The sequence below is a fragment of the Saccopteryx leptura genome, chromosome 3 (genome assembly GCF_036850995.1).
Source record: "Saccopteryx leptura isolate mSacLep1 chromosome 3, mSacLep1_pri_phased_curated, whole genome shotgun sequence".
Taxonomy (NCBI): domain Eukaryota; kingdom Metazoa; phylum Chordata; class Mammalia; order Chiroptera; family Emballonuridae; genus Saccopteryx; species Saccopteryx leptura.
Window position 1 is genome coordinate 358538426 of NC_089505.1, and position 23118 is coordinate 358561543.

The following is a 23118-nucleotide window of genomic DNA, read 5'->3' on the forward strand; positions in this document are numbered from 1 at the left end:
CAGTATCTCGAGGACACAGCTATGAACACAACATCTTAATTTGTTCATCACCATTTTATGGCCACTAGAAAGACACACCATGACGTGTATTCTTATACTGAGTGTTGGGGCTATTTGCTATGTGTTGATCACAGAACCAAAGTGATTTTCCAAGGCCCAAATGTTCCTCACTTAAACATCTCCAATGACTGCCATTGCCCAACGGGCCAGACCGATCCACACTTGGCAGGCAAAACCGTTGCTAATGTGATTCAAGCAAACCCTTTGGCAGCTGTGCCGGCTGCCTTCCGACCCTCTTCCTTCCCTCCACCATCTCCGTGCCCCAGGACGGTGGTTATCACTGCTTCCTGAAAACATTGGGCTTCCTTATGCTTCTGAGCCTCTGCCCCTGCCTTCCTTTCTTTGTTCCTCTGGAGACTTCTATGCATTCTTCAAAACCCAACATAAATGTATCTCTTTGAAGTGGTCCCCAGTTACCCCAGGCAGAGCTGCCTGTTCCCTCTTCTTGCTCATGGGAAGAGAGCTTTCCATGCCCATATTCAGGTACTTACAGCATTCTGTTGAATATTGGAGGCATCTATTACCAGCCTGGGAATAAACTGCTCAAGGCATAGCCAGTGTTCCACCTATCTTTGTGTCCCCATAGCCCAGCACAGTGATGGGCAGAGAGTAGGGAATTAAGCAGGTGAATGAATCCAGACCCATTACTATGTACTTTGTGTTATTTTTCCAAGAAAGGCAGTGGGTCGTGTGATTTCTGAATTCCAGCGCTGGATTCAAATTCCAACTCTATCACTTGCAGATGAATTTAGGCAGGTTATTTAATGTCTCAGTTTATCTACTGATAAATGGGAGTGATATTAACCTCATAGGGCTGTTAGGAAGATTAAATATCAAAATTTGCTACTCAGCAGTGCCAGATACAAATCACCATCCAGTGAAAGACATCTATAATTATTGGACCAGAGTGTCTGTGTTTTCTTGACAGACCCCTCTACATCTAGCAACACGTGGCTATGAGACAAACATCTTGGGGCAGAGATGCTATTGGTGCAGAACCAATTCACTTAAGGGTCAGCCCATTGACCTTGACCCTATTGGCATTGTGCCCAGCCTAACTGTATTTGAAGATCAGATAGAAGACTCAAGTGGGTCAAATGTCTACAGAAGCCACAAAGACTATTGGAGTCCAGGTAAAAGGTTAGTGGATTTAAACTCTACTTATATTTCTCACCGACAAGTCAATTGTTTCCTTGTTGCTGGCCTTCATGACTGTCCTTGGTGATTATTAACAAATATAACTGCATATCCCAAATATATTTGAATTTCACAAGTCTTCTTTCTAGGACAAGAGCCAGAGCTAATCAACCCAGTCTTTGGCAAAACAGCTGACGGAAGCGTAATCCACAACTTTAATTAACATCGAGGCTTTGAAATTGAACACGCAGAAGGAAAATGAATGAATTGGTTAATCTCGTCTTCCCTGTACCTTAACCAGTCAATCTTTACCCAGAACGTACACATCACCCCTGTGCAATATATATTCTCCTAAATGTTTTATCACAGATGGGTAGTTGTTTTCATCAGCGGAGGATTTCATCTGTGTGTATAAAGCATTCTGTTACCGTGCTCAAAGAAGTGAAGAGACAGCCCAGATACTTGCTAAGCCATTGTTCAAGGCTGACCTGTCCGACCGTCTCAAAGCTGCTCTGTCTCTGACTGAAACAGCCTGGCCTGACTGTGCTACTGAAGCTGCCAAGAAAAAAAAACAACAACCGGGATTCTTGAGAGTTTTTCGTGCTGGAGTCACATTTGCAAATCTGGTTTGGAGTGGGCTCTTGACAAAGGTGGTCCCCCTGCGCTCCTACTGCTCTGGCGTGGTTCAGTGCAAGAGGGCTACCAGCAGTTTCTGGAAGTCTCCAGAGGTGTCCGAGCGAACCATGTCAGAGAGGGACTTCTGATACTTCTCTTGGAATTTAGCTTTGATGCCCTGAAGGTCTGCCTGTGGAGAGAGCGCAACAGAGATGGAGACACCGGCATTTACAGTCTGTTCACCATAAACGCAGGCGGGCACGATGCTAAGCCTGTTGTTTTTATTTGTTCAAAACAACCCTTAGAGGTAGGCGCTATGATTCTTCCTATTCTGTGGATGAGAAAGAGGTCAGCTCCCGAGGGTTGCAGAGGTGTCTGTGTGTATGCACATACTGTATTTTTTGCTCCATAAGATGTACTCCCCCCGCCCCCAAAAGTGGAGGGGAAAATGCCCGTCCGTCTCATGGAGTGAAAAATATGGTATTTTATTAAATATTTTAACACACCATTTGGTTCAGAACACTTTTTTCTTATTTTCCTCCTTAAAACCCTAGGTGTGTCTTATGGTCAGGTGTGTCTTATGGAGCAAAAAATACAGTATGTTCCAGTATAACTTGGTGTGGATTTCACATGATTTTTTATGTATTGCAAAATATTCCTTCTCTTTTGAATTTTTTCCACAATTATTTAAAAGTGAATCATTCTTAGGTAGCAGGACTGAACAAAACACAGAGATTTGAAAGGAAGCGTCTTTTTTTCTCTCGTACCCTGATCAGCAAAGGGTGTACGTGCCAGTCAACAAAATTCAAATCAATAGCGATCTGCAGGATTTCTTTTGGATCTAATTCATTGAAAGCTTGAAAAACCTAGGCGCTGGAAGGGAGGAGAGGACTCAGAAGAAAAACAAATTAAAAGCTTGTTCTGCTCTAAAGACGCTTACAACCTAGTAGGGAGAGAATACTTGAGGTGGAAAACTCATCATTCCAGAGAAGATGTCACGAGTCTCGTAAAAGAAGCGCAGCACCGTCTTTATGCAGGAATACTTTTTCCTTAAGTCTTTGAATTTAAATTCTATCTTGCTTTCTAGACAGACCTACCAACCATCACTCAAGTTCCGGTTGTCTTCCCTCCTGCCCTGATCAGAGAGCTAAGCAGCAGAGAGAGAGAGGTGAGGATAGAAGAAGGTGGGTGAAGGAGGAACTCTTTTTTTTTTGTATTTTTCTGAAGCTGGAAACGGGGAGAGACAGTCAGACAGACTCCCGCATGCGCCCGACCGGGATCCACCCGGCACGCCCACCAGGGGGCAACGCTCTGCCCACCAGGGGGCGATGCTCTGCCCCTCCGGGGCGTTGCTCTGTTGTGACCAGAGCCACTCTAGCGCCTGGGGCAGAGGCCAAGGAGCCATCCCCAGCGCCCGGGCCATCTTTGCTCCAATGGAGACTCAGCTGTGGGAGGGGAAGAGAGAGACAGAAAGGAAGGAGAGGTGGAGGGGTGGAGAAGCAGATGGGCGCTTCTCCTGTGTGCCCTGGCCGGGAATCGAACCCGGGACTTCTGCACGCCAGGCCGACGCTCTACCACTGAGCCAACCGGCCAGGGCCAAAGGAGGAACTCTTGAAAGTGGGTGTTGAGCAGGAGAGAGACCCTCGTAGGCAGGTGGTGCCTGTCGCTCTGCTCTGCAGGCTTGTGCTTGGCTGGGAGTGAGGCAGAAAGTGGTGGTGGGGGGTCCATGTGGAGGGGCACACTGCGGCTCTGTCCTTGTACCACGATGCATGGGGGCACTGGGGATTCTGGCCAACTACACCTAGCTGCGTCTGAAGCATCCGAGGGGATGGTCCACATGTGGAGATGACCCAGGACACGTGGCAATACTGAGATGAGCAGAGCGTCCTGGAATAACCACTCCATGACCCATCTGTTCCGATGGGGACTTTTTAGAATTCCTACCCTGCACTGTCACCAACATGCTCCTCTGGGTGCCTCAAGACTGGCTGGCGGGCTGAGTTGCTAAGAGACATAGAGACAGAGAAGACAGAGACCTGGAAAAGTGGGGGAAAGAGAGAGATTTGGAGCCTCGGAGGAAAGAGTGAAGGCTGGGGTAGAGTAGCAGAGAGACTGGGGACAGGGAAGAGGGAGGAGAGAGAGAGAGACATAGACCTTAAGAGAGAAAGAAAATTATAAATAGTGGAGGAGGAGGAGAAAGAGGGGGAGGAGAAATTCCAGGAATAGAAATAAGAACGAAAGAACAGTCTTGTTGCTAAGTCATATTTAAAACCAACAGTGTTAGATGGTAAGGGTTATTTGTCAAAAGCTGTGGGCCAGAATTTGGGTTGGTATCTTTTCCCCCTTCACTTCACAATGTTTTTGAGGGAAGATGTCTGTGGCTTTCAAGTACTGGGTTACATTTCATTCTCCAAGGCTTCTCCTACCGCAGATGAAATGCCGTTTCCCCTTTCCTTTGTCTTTTCGTCTACATGTGACTCTATATTCCAAAGCATTTGCTATGAATCTTGACAGCTGCTCCCAAGCTTGGCTACCCACCCCCTATCCCTCTCTTATACCCATGCATTCTCAAAGGGGGACAATATCATTCCTAACAGGGCTAAAATTTGTTCTTACAGGGTGGGGAAAACCCCCCACTCTATCTTTTTATGTAAAAATACCTAAAAATGGAACATAAGCAGATATCAGTATATCTGTGGTGTCAACATTTCTTGATGTGGGGAGTAACAATTAGGAAAAAACCGGGGCCTAAAAGGCTCCTTAGTGGAGCAATTGATAATTTTTATAAAGCTGAGAAACACTGTCTTGTACTGATGTGTTTCTTGTGCAGAGTTGTGCTTCTGCACAAGGAAAGACTGGTCTCAGGAGTTAGGACATTGTTTGCTCATTGTCTGCACTGCCGGGTGACCTAGTCTGTCGCTAACCTTTCAGTGTCTCAGTTTTGTTTTCCATAAAATGAAACTGAACCCTGAAGGGCTCGACCAGGCCCCCTCTGCACACTGCCCTGAGCTTTTTTGGGGCTACAGATGACAAAAATAGAAGCAGCTCTCTATCCTGTATTTTTGCAAAAAGAAAACAGGTTAAAGCATAGCACAAGTCCTTTTCACGAAGTCTGGGAAGGAAAAGGATGTCCTTGTTTTACTTTTTCTGTAAACCAGCCCATGGTAAACATTCTTTGTTGATGACATCTGTGGTGGCCAACAGAGAAGTCAGAGCCCGCCACTTTGGGGTCGAGGGTGTCTTACCTCAGCCCTGGTCACAAAGATGTGGATGAGCGTCTCCTCATCGGTGCCCGCGCCCTTCATAGACTTGTAGAGATGGTCAGCAAAATAGCTCTCCTGGTCCCGGGCACACCTCACTGGGTGGAGGAGGGAAAAGAAAGACTGAGACAGTCACATCCTGTTGAATAACATGGAGACCCGTGAAGGAACAGAGATGGCCTAGGGTGTCACCCTGGCCACCCTTGGAGGTAACTGAATTGGGAGGCAGATGTTTGAAAGAAGAGAATTCCATACTGTTGTGAAATGGGATCTGGAAGTTTCCCCAGCTCAATGCACCTGGATTCTTCAACTAAGAACCCAGTCTAAACCCCTCCTGACGAGTAAGAACCTTCTCTCTTGGTCCCCTGAAGACCTTTCGAAAGTGTGGGGTTGCTCGGTCATCCTCGGGCTCTCCCTGCAAAGTTCACGCCTCTCACCAGCAGAAATATCTATCTAAATGAGAATCTCTGATGCTGGAGGCGGGTGAGGAGAGGAAGCAGAGGGGCCGGCAACCTGGCTGTGATAAAAGGTCAGAATCTCGGAGATCCCTTCTGTTGGATTGCGGCCCCGCCTTCCTGGGCTCAACAGCCTTCTGTCCTTTCCGTCCTTTCCCTGGGTTTGCTGGATGAGTCTCATCTCTGGATCCTTTCTAAGTCCCCCGCTGCTGTCGTGGTCTGCGATCTGGGATGCGGGCTTGATGAAACGTTTGATCCTGGCTGCAGGTTGCCTCCCAGCGCTGCCGCTAGGGGCGCTCTTCTGCCCTCCCCCGTCGGCCAGCTTTGATCTGCTCCGTAAATTAATGAAACATGGCTTTGACTCACCCAGCAGGAGACAGGGTGCATCGCTGGGGGATCAGTCACTCTTCTCTCCCCTCCTTCCAGCCTCATATGGGTCCAGATTGACTAACACTTTTGGGGGAAATGGACCACTTACTCTTTAGGTTGTTGGCACTACCGTAGAACGCTTCACGTGTTTTATTGTCAGTGATTAATGACAAGTAACAACTACAGCATAAGCATGTAATGCACAGTCTTAATGTGTCCTTAAGGGAAACTCTTGTTTTCTAGGCACTTGCCCAAAGGGTGGATGCTTAAGAGGAAGGGAAAGGAACAGAGTCTAAGTTGGGGGTACGTCTTCTTGTACAGGACATGTGTCAGCCATCAGAGCGTCAGTGGAAAAGAAAAGCCCAGACCCAGGTGTCTGGCCTCTTTAGCCCAAGAACAATCTGAAAGCTGCTGCACTGACTCGTGGTGGTTGTGGGGGGAACCTGTCAATGTGAAGAGCAGCGTATTTGGGACTCACTGCGATCCCCAGACGTTCTGAGCTAGTGACCTCGCAGCCTGTTTTTGAAGACTCTCTCCCAGGCGTCCCCAAACTACGGCCGGCGGGCCGCATGCAGCCCCCTGAGGCCATTTATCCGCCCCCCCACCGCACTTCCGGAAGGGCCACCTCTTTCATTGGTGGTCAGTGAGAGGAGCACTGTATGTGGCGGCCCTCCAACGGTCTGAGGGACAGTGAACTGGCCCTCTGTCTGCCTGGCGTTGGTGTGCTCAAAACCCACACGGGTGTCTTCCCCCTTGGCCCAGGCAGGTGCTAAGTAAATATTAAAGAACTGAATGGTTTTGAAACCATTCATATTAGTAACGGTTTCCTTATCATGAAAAATCAATATTAATAAAGATGACTATTACTCTTTTGACGGAGCTCTGGGGTTGTCCTGATTCTCTGCCCTGGAAGCACAGGAAGGGTGTGGAGCCCCGAAGCTGAGCTAGGAGTGGACCTCTCCATTTACTGAAGACTCTCATCCGGTAAAGCCCTGAGGACAGTCAGCCAGGGACGTTGTGTGGGTCAGGCAGTTTAGGCCTCTGGGCATCACAACAGAAGTCCTGATAATTTGTGTACAAAACGAGGACAAATTTTTAAATAACCAGTTGCTGACAGTGTTCAAAACAAAACAAAAAAGAAAGAAAGAGAAAAAGAAAGAAGATAGAAAAGAGAAGACAAGGGCTGGCAGCTACAGCACATTTTTTAACTTCCAGGGCTGCCTTTTCGGTTCCTCCTCGTCTTCTGGGGACGCAGCTCTACATTCCTGTGCCATTTGGGACGGTGCCCTGGTCTCCCTGCCCCAGGAGTGTGGACAATGGACAATGCCTTCATTCCTGGGCTCGCAGGGAAGAGAAAGCGGCCTGCCAGCCCCGGCCTCAGCCCCGGGCCCATCTCTCTCTGCTATTTCCTGCCTCTGGGCTCCACCTGGAGAGAAGGCCCTGGCTGGCACTCGTTGGCACGGTCAAGATCTGGTCTCCCTCCCATCTTTTTCTAAACAGTCCTCATTCATCCCACATGATGAAGGGAAACAAATGGAAAAAGACACCCTCGAGCCACCAGGTAGGTGCAGGAACTTGTTCGTGAATCCAGATCTGGGCACTCTGGAATGTGCGCCCTGTGAACTCCATGCTGCTCCCTGAGCCTGCACAGTGGTCCCAGGCTGTTGACAGGTGATCTCAGGGACCTGCAGTCTCAGCGGGACTGTAGTGGATGCCATGGTGTGTACCCCAGGTGACCTCTTCAGGACAATGGCACTCAGTCCAAGTGCGGGTGGCTGGCTGCTCACAACTGAGTCCTTTCCCAGGAATTGTCCTCCAAGGAGGGAGCAGCCCTACCCGAGGTTGCAAACACCTCTGCTCGACATGGGGTGCAAAGACCTGGGCCCCTTGCCTCCACTTTGGACATCCCGGCTCCAGGACTCCTTGGGGACCAGGAAAGCCCCTGTTGTAATTGTATCATTTTCATTCTCTCCCTTGCCCAATGCTGCTTAGATGTGTTGTTCCCAAAACGGTTCCAAACAAACTTGCGTCTCTGAATCAGTCTCCGGACAGCCCATCCCAAGTCAGGGGCCCTCCCAGCCCGACTGTACCGAGAGTTAAGTAGGCCTTCTGCAGGTCTCCCGACGTTTCCGCCTCAATGGCCTCTTCGATGTCCTTACCGATGAGCTGGAGAGACAAAGTCCGGCCGTTAGTTCGGGAGGTACTTCCAGTGCACCTGGGGTTCTTCCCCCACAAAAAGCGCTAAACCCTTCCGGATTTGGCCACGTAGGCTTAAGGAGCTCCTATCTGTCCTCATGGCTTGCAGGGCTGAAGGTGGCTGCCCCCCCATTTGAGTGGGGGCAGGCATGGCTGAGGAGTTAGTCCAGATTTGCCCCCTGATGGCTTTGACCCCAGTCAGGACCACACCCTGAGCCTCAGTGTCCCCCTCTGTAAAATCAGGGAGTGGATGGACAAGGAACATAGGCTATATCAATAATTCTTAATGTTATATATAGTATTGAGTTTCCTAAGTGTTTTTAAAAAATTCTTTCCATGTCTAATTTTCCAGGAAGCCGTGGTTGTAATCATCTTACCCACACCTGCCTGGTCTCCTTTGCCCAGGACGGAGGACTCAGTCTCCTACAATTTGGGCAAAATAAATAGAAGCTGTGAAGTCCGTGGTAAGAATGTCGTCTAATCATGTTTCTGATAGAGTGGGGTGCGTGGGCTAGACAAGGAGGTCTGGCCACATCAAATGCCACTTTCATTTGTTCTGGGGTGATTCCAAACGGTCCTGTATTCACCACCAGCTTGCATATCGCTCTGCACAGCATGATACATTAGGTTTCTTTCCAAATATTTATAGAAGCTGAAGTTCAGAGTAAAGTATGACGACACTTAACATGGCTGTGGCCTGGGCCATGCTCACGGCAGGCAAAGAAAGAGAAAGGAGAACTTTTCGTTGGGTTTGGGAAATGAGTCTAAGTATTAGAAATACTGAAACATCTTCCTTGGCCCCGTAGTTCAGTTGCTTAGAACCTTGTCTCGATAGGACAAGATTACAGGTTCTATCCCCAGTCAGGGTACATACAAGAACCAACCAATAAATGCATAAATAACTGGAACAACAAATCAATGTTTTTCTCTCTCTCTCTCTCTCTGTCTCTCTCTCATTCTCCTTCTCTCTAAAAATAAAAAAATATCAAAAATAAATGGAATTATTTTTCTTAAAAATTATCTTTAGAGGATATGACACAATTGTGATTATATAAATAGTTGGGGCCCCGGAGGACACACCAGCGGAGTTTACGTAGTTTATTCTGAACATTCAGGGAAACAAAGCGTTCTTTGTGATGCGAGCGCAGTAGACGTGGGGGGGGAGGGTCCAGGTTTAGCGAAGCCCTCTTGCCCAGCTCACAGTGATTCGCACATCTGGGGACTAGGTTAGAGGGCTGTCACCTCGTTCAGGGTGTGGGGTGGGGGCTGGTGTTTCAGGAGAGACTGGTGTCACTTTCCATGAACAGGGTTCTTGTTTTGTGGACTGAGATTATACTGTATTTATTTCCAGAGGGCATTGTATTCATGCCGGTCTGTGTTTATTGAAAAAATCCTCACATTAAAACACTTTGTTTCTATTGTTAATACTGGGCCAGACAGTGCTTTTCAAGTCTCTGTAGAAGCTTAGCCTACGCAGCAGGTAAAAGCAGGAGGGCAGGCAGGAGAGGGGTTTCGTATTCTGGCCCTCTCTGGGCCTCATCTGTGCACAGTGCCAGGGGGCACTACTCACCCAACACCACGAGAAGACGGTGCTCTCGCCTCTCCACCTCCCTGCACAGTGCCAGGGGGCGCTTCTCACCCAACACCACGAGAAGACGGTGCTCTCGCCTCTCCACCTCCCTGCACAGTGCCAGGGGGTGCTTCTCACCCAACACCACGAGAAGACGGTGCTCTCGCCTCTCCACCTCCCTGCACAGTGCCAGGGGGCACTACTCACCCAACACCACGAGAAGATGGTGCTCTCGCCTCTCCACCTCCCTGCACAGTGCCAGGGGGCTCTACTCACCCAACACCACGAGAAGACGGTGCTCTCGCCTCTCCACCTCCCTGCACAGTGCCAGGGGGCGCCTCTCACCCAACACCACGAGAAGACGGTGCTCTCACCTCTCCACCTCCCTGCACAGTGCCAGGGGGCGTTTCTCACCCAACACCATGAGAAGACGGTGCTCTCGTCTCTCCACCTCCCTGCACAGTACCAGGGGGCGCTTCTCACCCAACACCACGAGAAGACGGTGCTCTCGCCTCTCCACCTCCCTGCACAGTGCCAGGGGGTGCTTCTCACCCAACACCACGAGAAGACGGTGCTCTCGCCTCTCCACCTCCCTGCACAGTGCCAGGGGGCGCTACTCACCCAACACCACGAGAAGACGAGAAGACGGTGCTCTCGCCTCTCCACCTCCCTGCACAGTGCCAGGGGGCGCCTCTCACCCAACACCACGAGAAGACGAGAAGACGGTGCTCTCGCCTCTCCACCTCCCTGCACAGTGCCAGGGGGCGCTACTCACCCAACACCACGAGAAGACGAGAAGACGGTGCTCTCGCCTCTCCACCTCCCTGCACAGTGCCAGGGGGCGCTACTCACCCAACACCACGAGAAGACGGTGCTCTCGCCTCTCCACCTCCCTGCACAATGCCAGGGGGCACTTCTCACCCAACACCACGAGAAGATGGTGCTCTCGCCTCTCCACCTCCCTGCACAGTGCCAGGGGGCGCTACTCACCCAACACCACGAGAAGACGGTGCTCTCGCCTCTCCACCTCCCTGCACAGTGCCAGGGGGCACTACTCACCCAACACCACGAGAAGACGGTGCTCTCGCCTCTCCACCTCCCTGCACAGTGCCAGGGGGTGCTTCTCACCCAACACCACGAGAAGACGGTGCTCTCGCCTCTCCACCTCCCTGCACAGTGCCAGGGGGCGCTACTCACCCAACACCACGAGAAGACGGTGCTCTCGCCTCTCCACCTCCCTGCACAGTGCCAGGGGGCGCTACTCACCCAACACCACGAGAAGACAAGAAGACGGTGCTCTCGCCTCTCCACCTCCCTGCACAGTGCCAGGGGGCGCTACTCACCCAACACCACGAGAAGACGGTGCTCTCGCCTCTCCACCTCCCTGCACAGTGCCAGGGGGCGCTACTCACCCAACACCACGAGAAGACGGTGCTCTCGCCTCTCCACCTCCCTGCACAATGCCAGGGGGCACTTCTCACCCAACACCACGAGAAGACGGTGCTCTCGCCTCTCCACCTCCCTGCACAGTGCCAGGGGGCGCTACTCACTCAACACCACGAGAAGACGGTGCTCTCGCCTCTCCACCTCCCTGCACAGTGCCAGGGGGCACTTCTCACCCAACACCACGAGAAGATGGTGCTCTCGCCTCTCCACCTCCCTGCACAGTGCCAGGGGGTGCTTCTCACCCAACACCACGAGAAGACGGTGCTCTCACCTCTCCACCTCCCTGCACAGTGCCAGGGGGTGCTTCTCACCCAACACCACGAGAAGACGGTGCTCTCGCCTCTCTACCTCCCTGCACAGTGCCAGGGGGTGCTTCTCACCCAACACCACAAGAAGACGGTGCTCTCGCCTCTCCACCTCCCTGCACAGTGCCAGGGGGCGCTACTCACCCAACACCACGAGAAGACGAGAAGACGGTGCTCTCGCCTCTCCACCTTCCTGCACAGTGCCAGGGGGCGCTACTCACCCAACACCACGAGAAGACGAGAAGACGGTGCTCTCGCCTCTCCACCTTCCTGCACAGTGCCAGGGGGTGCTTCTCACCCAACACCACGAGAAGACGGTGCTCTCGCCTCTCCACCTCCCTGCACAGTGCCAGGGGGCGCTACTCACCCAACACCACGAGAAGACGGTGCTCTCGCCTCTCCACCTCCCTATACAGTGCCAGGGGGCGCTACTCACCCAACACCACGAGAAGACGGTGCTCTCGCCTCTCCACCTCCCTGCACAATGCCAGGGGGCACTTCTCACCCAACACCACGAGAAGACGGTGCTCTCGCCTCTCCACCTCCCTGCACAGTGCCAGGGGGCGCTACTCACCCAACACCACGAGAAGACGGTGCTCTCGCCTCTCCACCTCCCTGCACAGTGCCAGGGGGCGCTAGTCACCCAACACCACGAGAAGACGGTGCTCTCGCCTCTCCACCTCCCTGCACAGTGCCAGGGGGTGCTTCTCACCCAACACCACGAGAAGACGGTGCTCTCGCCTCTCCACCTCCCTGCACAGTGCCAGGGGGTGCTTCTCACCCAACACCACGAGAAGACGGTGCTCTCGCCTCTCCACCTCCCTGCACAGTGCCAGGGGGCGCTAGTCACCCAACACCACGAGAAGACGGTGCTCTCGCCTCTCCACCTCCCTGCACAGTGCCAGGGGGCGCTACTCACCCAACACCACGAGAAGACGGTGCTCTCGCCTCTCCACCTCCCTGCACAGTGCCAGGGGGTGCTACTCACCCAACACCACGAGAAGACGGTGCTCTCGCCTCTCCACCTCCCTGCACAGTGCCAGGGGGCACTACTCACCCAACACCACGAGAAGACGGTGCTCTCGCCTCTCCACCTCCCTGCACAGTGCCAGGGGCGCCTCTCACCCAACACCACGAGAAGACGGTGCTCTCGCCTCTCCACCTCCCTCCTGCCCTGTGCCCCTCTACTAAGGCACCTCCCAGCAATTATGACTCTTCTTTGCAAATGTCATACTTTTCACTTCTGGGAACACTTAATTCTTAGGAGGTTCTTTGGACAGAACCAGGTTTTCTGATCCCAGTACAGAAACACACTGTGGGGTGAATTCCAGACCAACTTCAAAGGCTTCTTCTAGTTAAGCAGGTAGGGAGATGAGAAAAATAGGGAATTAAAACCAGTTCCTCCAGACTGATGGTTGGGTGCCCACAGCAGAACCCTATCCTCTGGCTTTGGCTACAGTAATTCAGGGGATAAGGACCCTGGAATGGGCTTAGGAACAACACTTAAAGGGGAGGGAGAAACAGAGAGGGCACGGTGGGGAGGGGGAGCCTGGGCTCAGGGCCCCTACACTGTATACCGAGCCCTGTTTGGCTTTATAACTATATATACCTTTCGTCTTTGGTAGACTTGGGGCTGTAATAATCTTGCAGCAGAGTTGGGAAACCCCTGTTGCTTGGGCTGGGGTGTCCGAGCACATCAGTACTTCAGACTCAGGCGTACAGGGCAGATAGAGGGCAAAACTCTGAGGTTTTGTGCCAGAAATTACACTTCAGCTCTATACCAGGACAACCTATGCCACAGAATATGTGCCAGTGATCTGACTCTAGCATCGTAGAGCTTTCAGCCAGAGACCACGAGAGAACGTAAGGAAGTGCGGTCCAAAGATCGGGTGAACTCTGAGGATGAAACTGAAGATAAAAGGATCAAGATAAATGATGTTCCAGCAGGAGTTTTGGAACAGATGAATAGGCAGCATTTTTGAACTGGTTTCATGTAAAGAATCATCAAAGCAACAGACTATCTTATTGTCCATCTAAGCTTTAGCTCTGATTTTTAAAAAAATACTTTATTTATTTATTTTAAAGAGGAGGGGGATTGGGAAGGAGCAGGAAGCATCAACTCCGATATGTGCCGGACCGGGCAAGCCCAGGGTTTCTAACCGGTGATCTCAGCATTCCAGGTGGATGCTTTATCCACTGCACCTCCACAGGACAGGCAAGCTCTGATTGTTAACACTGTGGGTTCTCAGAGGGCGACTCCTCCCAACTGCTCCTGTCTGTTGAGCTGCCATAGCACATTGAGGATTAAGTGCTCTACTTCTGTTCCTTCATTTAACCGTTACTAGCCCAGTGACATAGGGACTATCATTATCCCTATTTCATGGTCGCAGACACCGAGGCGCAGAACCCTGCAGCACTCGCTCAAGGTCGTACAGCTAGTAGCACAGAACGGACTTGTCACACTTTGATATGCATCAGAAGTTGGAACTTTGTTAAAACGCAGACCGTAGGTCCCCCACCCCAGAGAATCTGACTCCGTAGGTCCAGGCTGGGGACTGAGAATTTTCATTTTAACATGTTGTCCTGTGATTTTGATGCTGCTGTTTCAGGGTTGATTTTGAGAACGATTGGTCTGGAGCATATCCTTAGACAGGTAATCAGTAGGCACGCGCGCGCACACACACACACACACACACACACGCACACATGCACACACACTCACGTGTATGTGTGTTTTGATAGTCATCACCAATGACAGCCATCCCCCAAACCTCCGTCCACGGAGCCCAGTCACACGGGAAGAAGGTCTAGGTCATAGAGAAGTTTTTCGGCTCAGTCTACACAGCTCAGAGACCCTGGGAGTGCAGGGTCAGCTGCCTTTGATCATCACTCTGGGCACAATTTGAAAGCAGAGGGCCCGCAAGGCTTATATACAGTGATGATAAAATTCCAAAGCTTTATTGCCTTTTGATCTGCTGGCAACACATAGGAAACAGTCTTTCGAGTGAGGAGCGGCCAGCTCCAGCCGAGGTAGAAGCTCAGCCTGGGGAATCTCGCCGTTCTCATCCCCTTTCTGCTACCGACTTGCTGTGTGGTCTTGATAAGTTACAGATGGCTCCTTACTCACAACAGCCTTCCCTCGTCCAGCAGTTGTGGTAATAATGGCTGTTCAGCCTACATTATAGTTACAGTATTATTGTGAAATCGAAATGAGATACAGGGCGCAGAAGTGCTTTGAATAGTTAAAAGCATTCTGCATGTGTAAAATAGGAGACCCAAATAAAATCTGATATTCCCCAAAAGGCTTCTTGCAATTAAAGACTGATTTTCAGGGAAGGACTCACCATTAAGTGCCTTGAAATATCTAACTCGCCTTGTCGGCTTAAAATTATCTTCAGATTAAAAAAAAAATTGCATAAGAGCAATTTATACACATCTTTTCAGGAGCATATCTCTGAGACATATCACATCCATCTTGGGAGTGGTAAGGACTATAAATTAGAATGGTGATAACAGCAAATGTCTGTATGCTTACCACATGCCAGGTACTGTCCTGAGCTTTTGTGTTGATCTTCTTTAGCTCATAAAATAAACTTCTGAGGGTGTGATGGTAATGATCATGGTTCCTGTTTCACAAATGAGGATGGAGGGGCCAGCTCATTTGCCAGCGGTAGAACCAGGATCTGAACCTGGGCACTCTGATGCTAGGACTTTGCTCCTAAGCTTGACGCCTCTCTGCTTTCATGGCCTCTGTGATAAAGCAGTGTCTCCCAACGCGGCACTACATGTGGAGCTGGCTGATTCTTTGTTGTGGGGGCTGTCCTGTGCATTGTGAGATGTCTAGTAGCATCCTGGCCTCGACCCTCTAGAGCAGGGGTCCCCAAACTTTTTACACAGGGGGCCAGTTCACTGTCCCTCAGACCGTTGGAGGGTCGCCACATACAGTGCTCCTCTCACTGACCACCAATGAAAGAGGTGCCCCTTCCGGAAGTGCGGCGGGGGGCGGATAAATGGCCTCAGGGGGCTGCATGTGGCCCGCGTAGTTTGGGGACACCTGCAGAGGCTAGTAGTACATAGTGTGGCAAGCCCAAATGTTCCTAGACCCTATCAAATGTTCCTGGGGTGAGGCAAAATGACCCCTGATTGAGAACCAGTGCTGTGAAACAACCCCTCTGCTCCCAGTTCCAAATCCCAGTTTGTGGCATCTCTCGCAGATGACTTAAGACTCCATTTCAATGTGAGCTCCGTGCCCTGGTACTTAATCACTCACAATTTGATAGGCTTGAAAGGTGGCCCGTAACTGCTTGTAGCTCCTCTTGGCCAGGACTTCATTGAAGGCAAGTTCATCAGTGCCCCAGCGGCCTTCCCCTGCCTCGAGGGTCAAATACAAACATTTTGTCAAAAGCCTTTTGCAGAAAGACTGAATAGACAGCGTTGAAACCCGGCCTCATGCACAGGAAATGATAAAATATGCACTGAATAGAAGCCAAATTAATTGACTTAACACTTTCAACTTTTAACCTGTGCATATACTTCATGTATTGATTTATGTTATTTATACTTTTCCTTATTACAAGACAGATCGGAGGTGGTTAACCTCCGCGTATAAAAATAGAAATAATTCTTTTATATTTGTAAAGACTGTCCATATGCAAAATATTTTAAAGAGCATACATATTTCCTGAGTAGCAGTAGCTCCCATTTGCATGAAATAAGAAACATTTGTTGAAAAATAATGCTAATACTTTTTTTAAAAGATGCTGCTGAGATTGGCACACCGGCACACTTACATCGTACAGGTCTTTGGCATCCTGGCCAGCGAGGTCTTTGTCCACATCCTCTCCTTCATCGCGGTTAGCCTAGAAAAATCAACACCTTGCTGTTAACTTGGGTTCCGGCCTGAGCATAAAACACAAAAAGGGGGCACCTGGAAAGCTGGGGGGTGATCCCAGAAGGGCCGCTGAGGGAGACTCAGCCTGGCAAAGTGCTGCTCTTTGCTGCCATCTTTTGGACACAACTGGTAAACAGAGTAGTTTCTCGACAACACTTGTTTTTTTTCTTTCTTTCTTTCTTTCTCTTTCTTTCTTTCTTTCTTTCTTTCTTTCTTTCTTTCTTTCTTTCTTTCTTTCTTTCCTTCCTTCCTTCTCTCTTTCTCTCTCCTCTCTCTCTCCCCTTCCTTTTCTTTCTTTCTTTCTTTCTTTCTTTCTTTCTTTCTTTCTTTCTTTCTCTCTCTCTCTCTCTCTCTCTCTTTCTTTCTTTCTTTCTTTCAAAATCAGATCATTCATAACCCCAATGACCTCTTAAGTGGGCTGAAAGCAACCTTACAATGTCCCCTACAGTTAGTCACTGGAAAGCTAATAGTCTTCCTTCCAAAATATTTAAGTTCACCTCTGAGGGTCCCAGTCCTGAAGAACTCTGAATGTTGATCATGGAAGGTCTTGAAGTCTAATCTAAGCCCTTTCTGGCAGGGAGAATTCTAAGGTGACCCCAATACCCACACCCTCAAGTGTGGGTGAGATGTGTGACTATAATGGAATATCACTCCTGTTGTGTTAACATGGTGAAGGGGGTGTTTGCAGATGTGAGTAAGATCCCCAATCAGTTGAGTTCATCAAAAGAGATTATATCCTGGCATGCCTGACCTAATCATGTGAGTTCTTAAAAGTCCAGAGATGAAGGAAGTCAGAGAGATAAACTCCTGCCAGCCTGGAAGAAAGCAACTCGCCATGCTTTGAATAGTGGTGGCATAGCAGAGGGACTGCAGATGGCCTCCAGGAGCTGACAGTGGTCTCTGGTTGACAGCTAGCAAGACAACAGGGACATCACTCATACAGCCACAAGGAGCTGAAACCTGTTAACCATTAGTGAGCCTGGGTCGGAAGAGGACCCAGGTCCCCAGATGCAATAGTGGTGCTGGTCAACATCTTGATTTCAGCCTGGTGACACCGTGAGCAAAGGACTCAGTTAACCCATAATAGGATGCCTGGTCTATAGGAACTGCGAGATTATAGGTCTGTGTTGTTTCAAGTTGCTAAATTTGTGGCAATCTGTTACACACAGGAGAACACTTATATACTTCCTACTACTGTATAGTTGAAGGCCACTCCGTGGCTTCTCTGCTGCCAGTCTACTCAAATTGAGGGGAGGGAAACAGAAGAAAGGCACACAGCTAATCAGGAGGCTGTGTCCATGAGAGTCCAGATGCTGTCTGGCTGGAGGCCTGGGAGCTGGGTCCTGCGGGCCCAGTTCTGAAAGCCCCACTTTCCTGGCTCAGCTCCTGCAGTGGTTCCTGCAGGCCGAGACTCGCGCTGAGTCCTGGAAGTGAGTGCAGAGCTGTGTTGCAGAGAGGGCCCTCCCTGGGGTCCGATGGTCTGGTTCTGGCTCCTGGGCTGCGTCTTACTTTGTGTAAACCTGGACAGGTTACCCGGCTGTCCTCGCCAGGCTTGAGTTTCCTCATTGGCAAAACGAGGTGGTGATACTCAATGAGATAACTCAACAAAAAATGATTGTAGGCTGCAAGCGACCAAATTATCACCGTGGGAGAAATCCCGACCGAATACTCTCACAATAGCTGATCTGACAGCGTGGGGGTTGATAGTCCCTCGGTAACATTTTTAATAAAAGAAGGACATGTTTACAACCTACATGGCTTTTTTTTTTTTTTTTTGTCATGGTACCATGGTGCTGAGGGCTGTTTCCCAAGATTGTAAAGCTCATGAGACTTTTTACTCTTACCTGGAGCAGGGACACCAGAATTTTTTTTAAGTTTCCGCTTGTATCGTCCTTGACATCTGATTCAAGGCTCCTGTCAAATACTTTTGAAGAAGAAAAAAGGAAGGGAGAAGGCAGATTTAGTCTCCTAGAGGGATTTTGAACGGAACATTCTTCATATGGTGTCAGAACGAAAGGTTACTTACACCTTTGGTAGGCCTCTTTAATGGCGATGATTTCCTAGAAAAGGCAATGAAGAAAATCAGTACCCCAAGATGGGTTAATCAATAAGGTACAGAGAGACACATAGGGGGAAGAGTCAGGGGTCTGTCTCCAGATACAGAATGCTCCCAAAGAAGGCCATTCTGTGGGTCAGGGGCTAGGCTTGGAGCAGGTTCCTGTAGGTTTAAAGGAGCCCCTCTGTGCAAACGTTTCAAACCACACAAGCAAGGAATGGGAGCATTCTCCTTAGTTAGAGATGAACATGTCACAGCTGAGCTGACATCTCTCATTACCTCCTCACTGCATTCACTCCACTGACCCAATGCAGGTAAGCCGGGGTTAGAAGTTCAGTTCATATCTTTGCAAATATTTTTCTTTACATTTGTATATATATAGGTGCTACTGAAAATACATAAAATCGTTTGTGTATGCGTTTAAAAAGTGGAATACTGAGCATATTGTGCTTTGACTTATTTTGTCACTCCATAATATATCTTGGAGGTCCAGCTATGCTCATACATTGTTACCTAGAGTTTCTTAAATGGATACAAAATCCTGCAATAAAACACACTTTGTTCAGCCAGCCTCCATCTGACCAACATTTAAGCTGTTTGCAATTTTTCTCTACCTCAAACAAGACTTTCTTCAGTAAACAATTTGTTGCATGTGTGCATGCTGGTGGGTGAGTTTGTATGCAGGGTGTGTCCTGGGAACGATCGCTTTATAGTTTGAGGACTGGTGCCAATGACTCAGGAGCTGCCTCAGTTTACACTTGAACCCGCAGTGTGTAAGAGCGGGCGTTTTCTCACGGCATCACCTGCAGCTGTTTAAAATGAGAGTCAGCCTGCAACCATGGGAGAAGGTGCTGGAGTGGGCTGACAATAGCAGTGATAAGCACCCCTCCTCCTGCGCTTTGGTGGGTGGGAGGGAAGGTGGGTGGGGGAGGGGAGCAGGTGATTACTTGTGTCTAAGCAGATCCCTCCCTTTCTCCTCTTCCAACCCACCACCAGGGTCTACCTGCCCTGGGGGGCCACTCTCAGATCTACTTGATTGACAATAAAGGGCTTTGCTTGTTGTTTGAGACCAGGACTTCAAAGACATTAGGCAGAGAGGGAACAGCATATGACCCAATGTATTCAAAAAATAATGATCAAGCTAACCTTCAGGCTGCTGACTGCCCTGATCTTGGACGCCTCCTCGAGGGGACTGGGGATTGGGGGGCTGTGGGGCTTCAATGGCAAAGGGCGGGGATGCCCAGCAGGGAAAATTGCGTGACTATTGGACTAACAGATGCCACTGCCCTTTGCTAACCCCCCTCTAAGGCACAAGCCTAAACGGAAACTCCCAGAAATGGCGGGTTTTTATCATCTTGCTGGCAGTAAAGCAGTCCAGGCAAGCTCCGGAGAGGGGTTTCCAGCGGGAGGTGGCTCGTGGCTGTGGGCGCAGCACAGGCAGAGCGGAAGCAGACAGCGCAGGCGCCGGCACGCAAGGCTTTTCGAGTTTCAATGGCAAAGCGCTGTTGCTTTCCACTCCGGCCACGGTTTCCGTTTCCCACCTGGAGTCCTCAAAAATGGGATTTTCTGGCATTTTTCTTGCTGGGGCTCCCTATTCTACCATGATGGGTGGTTGTGGAAGAGGGTGGGGGTCTCCAGATAATGACTTGTAGACCCTCTTTACTCTGGATGAATTCCTTGGCCCTCGCTGCTTCCAGAACCAAAGCCAAGTGGGCTTCCCCTGGGGCCTTAGCAAATGTCCTTTTCAGCTGCTGAGTGTGTGACATGTGCCCAAGGGACGAGGAGAGAGGTCTGCAGATAGAAGGACACCGGCCTCCGGAGAGGTGCCGGCAGCCACAGGACTCCCCTGCACAGCCCTCCTCCCCGGTGCTCCGTGTTAGACAGAGCCGCGGACGAGGCAGCCACGCGCACGGGTTTGGGCCGCTTGCTGCATGCTTCATTCCAGAAGAACTGCAGGGTCAGGCTGGGAGGGGGAGGTAGAATCTCACCTGCTGCATGTAAAACTTACGTGCGTCCATTTAGGAAAACAAAGGCTGCATTGGCACAGCACTTTGGCGAGGATCTATTATGTCAAGCCGGTGGTAGTAACCCCAGATTGACAGCCAGAGGATTGGAGGAAGCATCTGTGCTGCATGGGCCAAGCGGGCACATTTCTGCCCAGAGACTTGCTCACCCCGTGGGAGGGAGGCCGGGTATAGACTCCGCACTGGCTGCTACGACCCTCTCTGCGGGGTGTATGGACGCTCCCTTGGGGCGGGGTGGGACTCGGCTTGGACGAACCTTATTGGATCTTGTGCACAGGATCTCGATGAGCGCTGCCTCATCCGTGCCCAGACCCTTCATGGCTTTCTGCAGCTGCCGGGCGTCGTACTCGCTGGGGCGGTCCAGAAGGGCCAAGGCTGTCTTCCTGAAATTTCCACTCAGCTCACTCTTGAGCACCTCCTCCAGGTCCTGTAGGAAGACACCGAAAGCCCCGAGTGGGAATGCCCCGAGAGGAGAGGGGCAGGTGTCTCCTCTCCCCGCTGCCTGGCCTCAGGGCCGACAGGAAACCTGCCCTACACACTCGAGGCAGGATGGACACAGGAGCTCCAGAGACACAAGTGACCTGCTCCAGAGGACAGTGGTCGCCTGACTACCCATCCATGTCCCCCCAGGACTGGCTGAGAGGCAGAGAGAAGATCCCCTGCTCAGATCTGGAGGCCCCAATAACAAGCAGCACTTGCCAAATATCTGTGGTTTGGAGAGCTTTCTCACTGATCCTCAAAGCGGCCCTGGCCGGAGAAGTATTGGCATTGTCCCTATTTACTGACCTCAGAAAGACAGACTCGCCCCCAACACTTGGCCAGAAAGGACTGAAATACAGGTTTCTAATATCTAGGGGGACCAGATCATTTGTCACCCAGGTGGCAATGCTTTTGAGAGTGAAAGGGGGACACTATTGATCATTGCAGGGGACAATAAGAATAAACCTTGGGCCGACAGATGTGTAGTCACTTGGTTTTCTTGTTAAATCCTGAAAGGATCGCCTAGTAGCTGTCTCCATGATCAGATCGACTAGCATGGTATTGAAGTGCTTGTGTTCGAGTAATCCTTATTTTACTTAATAATGCCACATCCACATAACTTTTATTAAAGCACATTGTTACAATTGTTCTATTTGATTATTAGTTATTGTTGTTGATCTCTTCCTGGGCCTCATCTATAAATTAAACTTTATAATAGATGTGTATGTATAGGAGAAACAGGACCCATTAGGGTTTGCTACTACCCAGTCTCAGGCATCCTCTGGAGGTCTTGGAACATGTCTTGTGCAGCTAAGGGGGCCTATTATATATAAAACTGCAAGGAAAAGAATCAGCTGCCTACTCTTACAAGCCACAGGCATGAAAACAAATCCTTGTGTGTTTACATTCAGTTTGGACACAGAAGCTGTCTCAGGACATCTCAGCTCTCATCCTGGTTTTCCTGCTAACTAGCTGTGTCACCTTGGGGTAGATATTCTCCCTGGAGCTCACTTGGCATGGGGACTTCTATCTAACGTCTCTCACGTCTCCTAGCTTCGCGATGTTGTGATTCTAGGTCGCCTCTCCGGCAGTCCCACTCTCCGGAACAGCTGAGACTGGAAAGCGAGCACGTGATTGGCAGATGTTGGCACTGCGAAGCTTTGTGCCCGGGCCTGCCCACTTTATCTTTAGCGGAGCCCCGAAGCCCTCACTTGAAGCCCCTTTATTCTTATTTCACAGTAAAAGTGAAGAAGCCTGCGTCTGACTTCCCATACTGCTACAGTGGAGACAGACACGGCACGTGAGGCTGCTCTAGTTAGGCAGGCTGGCACGGATGGGGGTTCAGCATCATTCGATTCCATTAAAGGCAGCTGAACTGAAGATTCACTAATTTTCCATGGTGTCATCAGTGAGTGACATTGACAAGCCCGACTGTGAAGAGAGAAGCAGAAAGACGAGGAAAGCACAGCCAGCTGGGCCACTTGGTGTATAACGAAACGGCTCATCTCCGGGCGATGGGCTCCCCAGGAGTGAGCGCTGGGCCTGGAGTCCTGCTTCTTTCGCTTCCCGTGTGTGTGAGACTTTTTTATACATCATGTAAACAAATGGGCGCCACTTTTCCTCTCTGCAAAATGCAGACATTCGTGCCCGACATAGCTCCTCTTCACTGACAGGTGCTGCTGGCCTTCTCCTGGGGGTCTCCCAGCACCTGAGAGGGCCGGGGGGTTATCATTTTCATCCTGTCTGTGAAGAGACCGAGGCCTAAAGAGATTGTTGCCTGCCCAATGTCAAACAAGTAAGAAGATCCATCCCTGTTTCTACATCTATTGATATATATGTGGAGTGATGGAACCTAAAGGTTTCATAAATATGGGTCAGAATACATGATAATTAACATTCAGTTTGCCTCCTGATCATGCTAAGGACATTAAGAAAGGTTAAATTATGTTCATTTTATAATAATAAAAATATAAAGCCTAATTATACTTAAGATTTCTATATACAATACCATTAACCAAAGAAAGAAGAAAGAAAGAAAGAAAGAAAGAAAATGTAAAGAGAGTAAAAAGGCGAGGCTGAATGAAATGAATATATATTTTCTAGTTGTAACTGTCACTTATGAAGGATATATCATTCTTGAAGACAGCTGAAAAAAAAAATGAAGAATTCTTATATAAAGACCCACTCATGAAAACTGATTTTCAAATCACTGGCCTCTCTGTAAGTCAGTGTGTGGAGTTCAGCCAAATGAGTG

The 23118-nt window shown here is 49.9% G+C and overlaps 1 protein-coding gene across 3 annotated transcripts in view; it reads right to left on the reverse strand.

The window, feature by feature from the left end:
* Positions 1–1389: 1389 nt before the first annotated feature.
* ANXA13 (annexin A13) overlaps positions 1390–23118 on the reverse strand; it is a 48889-nt gene continuing 27160 nt past the window's right edge. For all 3 annotated transcript variants that reach the window (XM_066379441.1, XM_066379442.1, XM_066379440.1), the window contains 8 exons: positions 20641–20811; positions 18331–18364; positions 18149–18228; positions 16204–16272; positions 15684–15785; positions 7987–8062; positions 5058–5170; positions 1390–2002 (listed from right to left, as the gene is read on the reverse strand). In XM_066379441.1, coding sequence (XP_066235538.1) covers positions 1883–2002; positions 5058–5170; positions 7987–8062; positions 15684–15785; positions 16204–16272; positions 18149–18228; positions 18331–18364; positions 20641–20811 — 765 coding nt within the window. In that variant the 3' untranslated portion in view covers positions 1390–1882. The remainder of the gene's footprint in view (positions 2003–5057; positions 5171–7986; positions 8063–15683; positions 15786–16203; positions 16273–18148; positions 18229–18330; positions 18365–20640; positions 20812–23118) is intronic.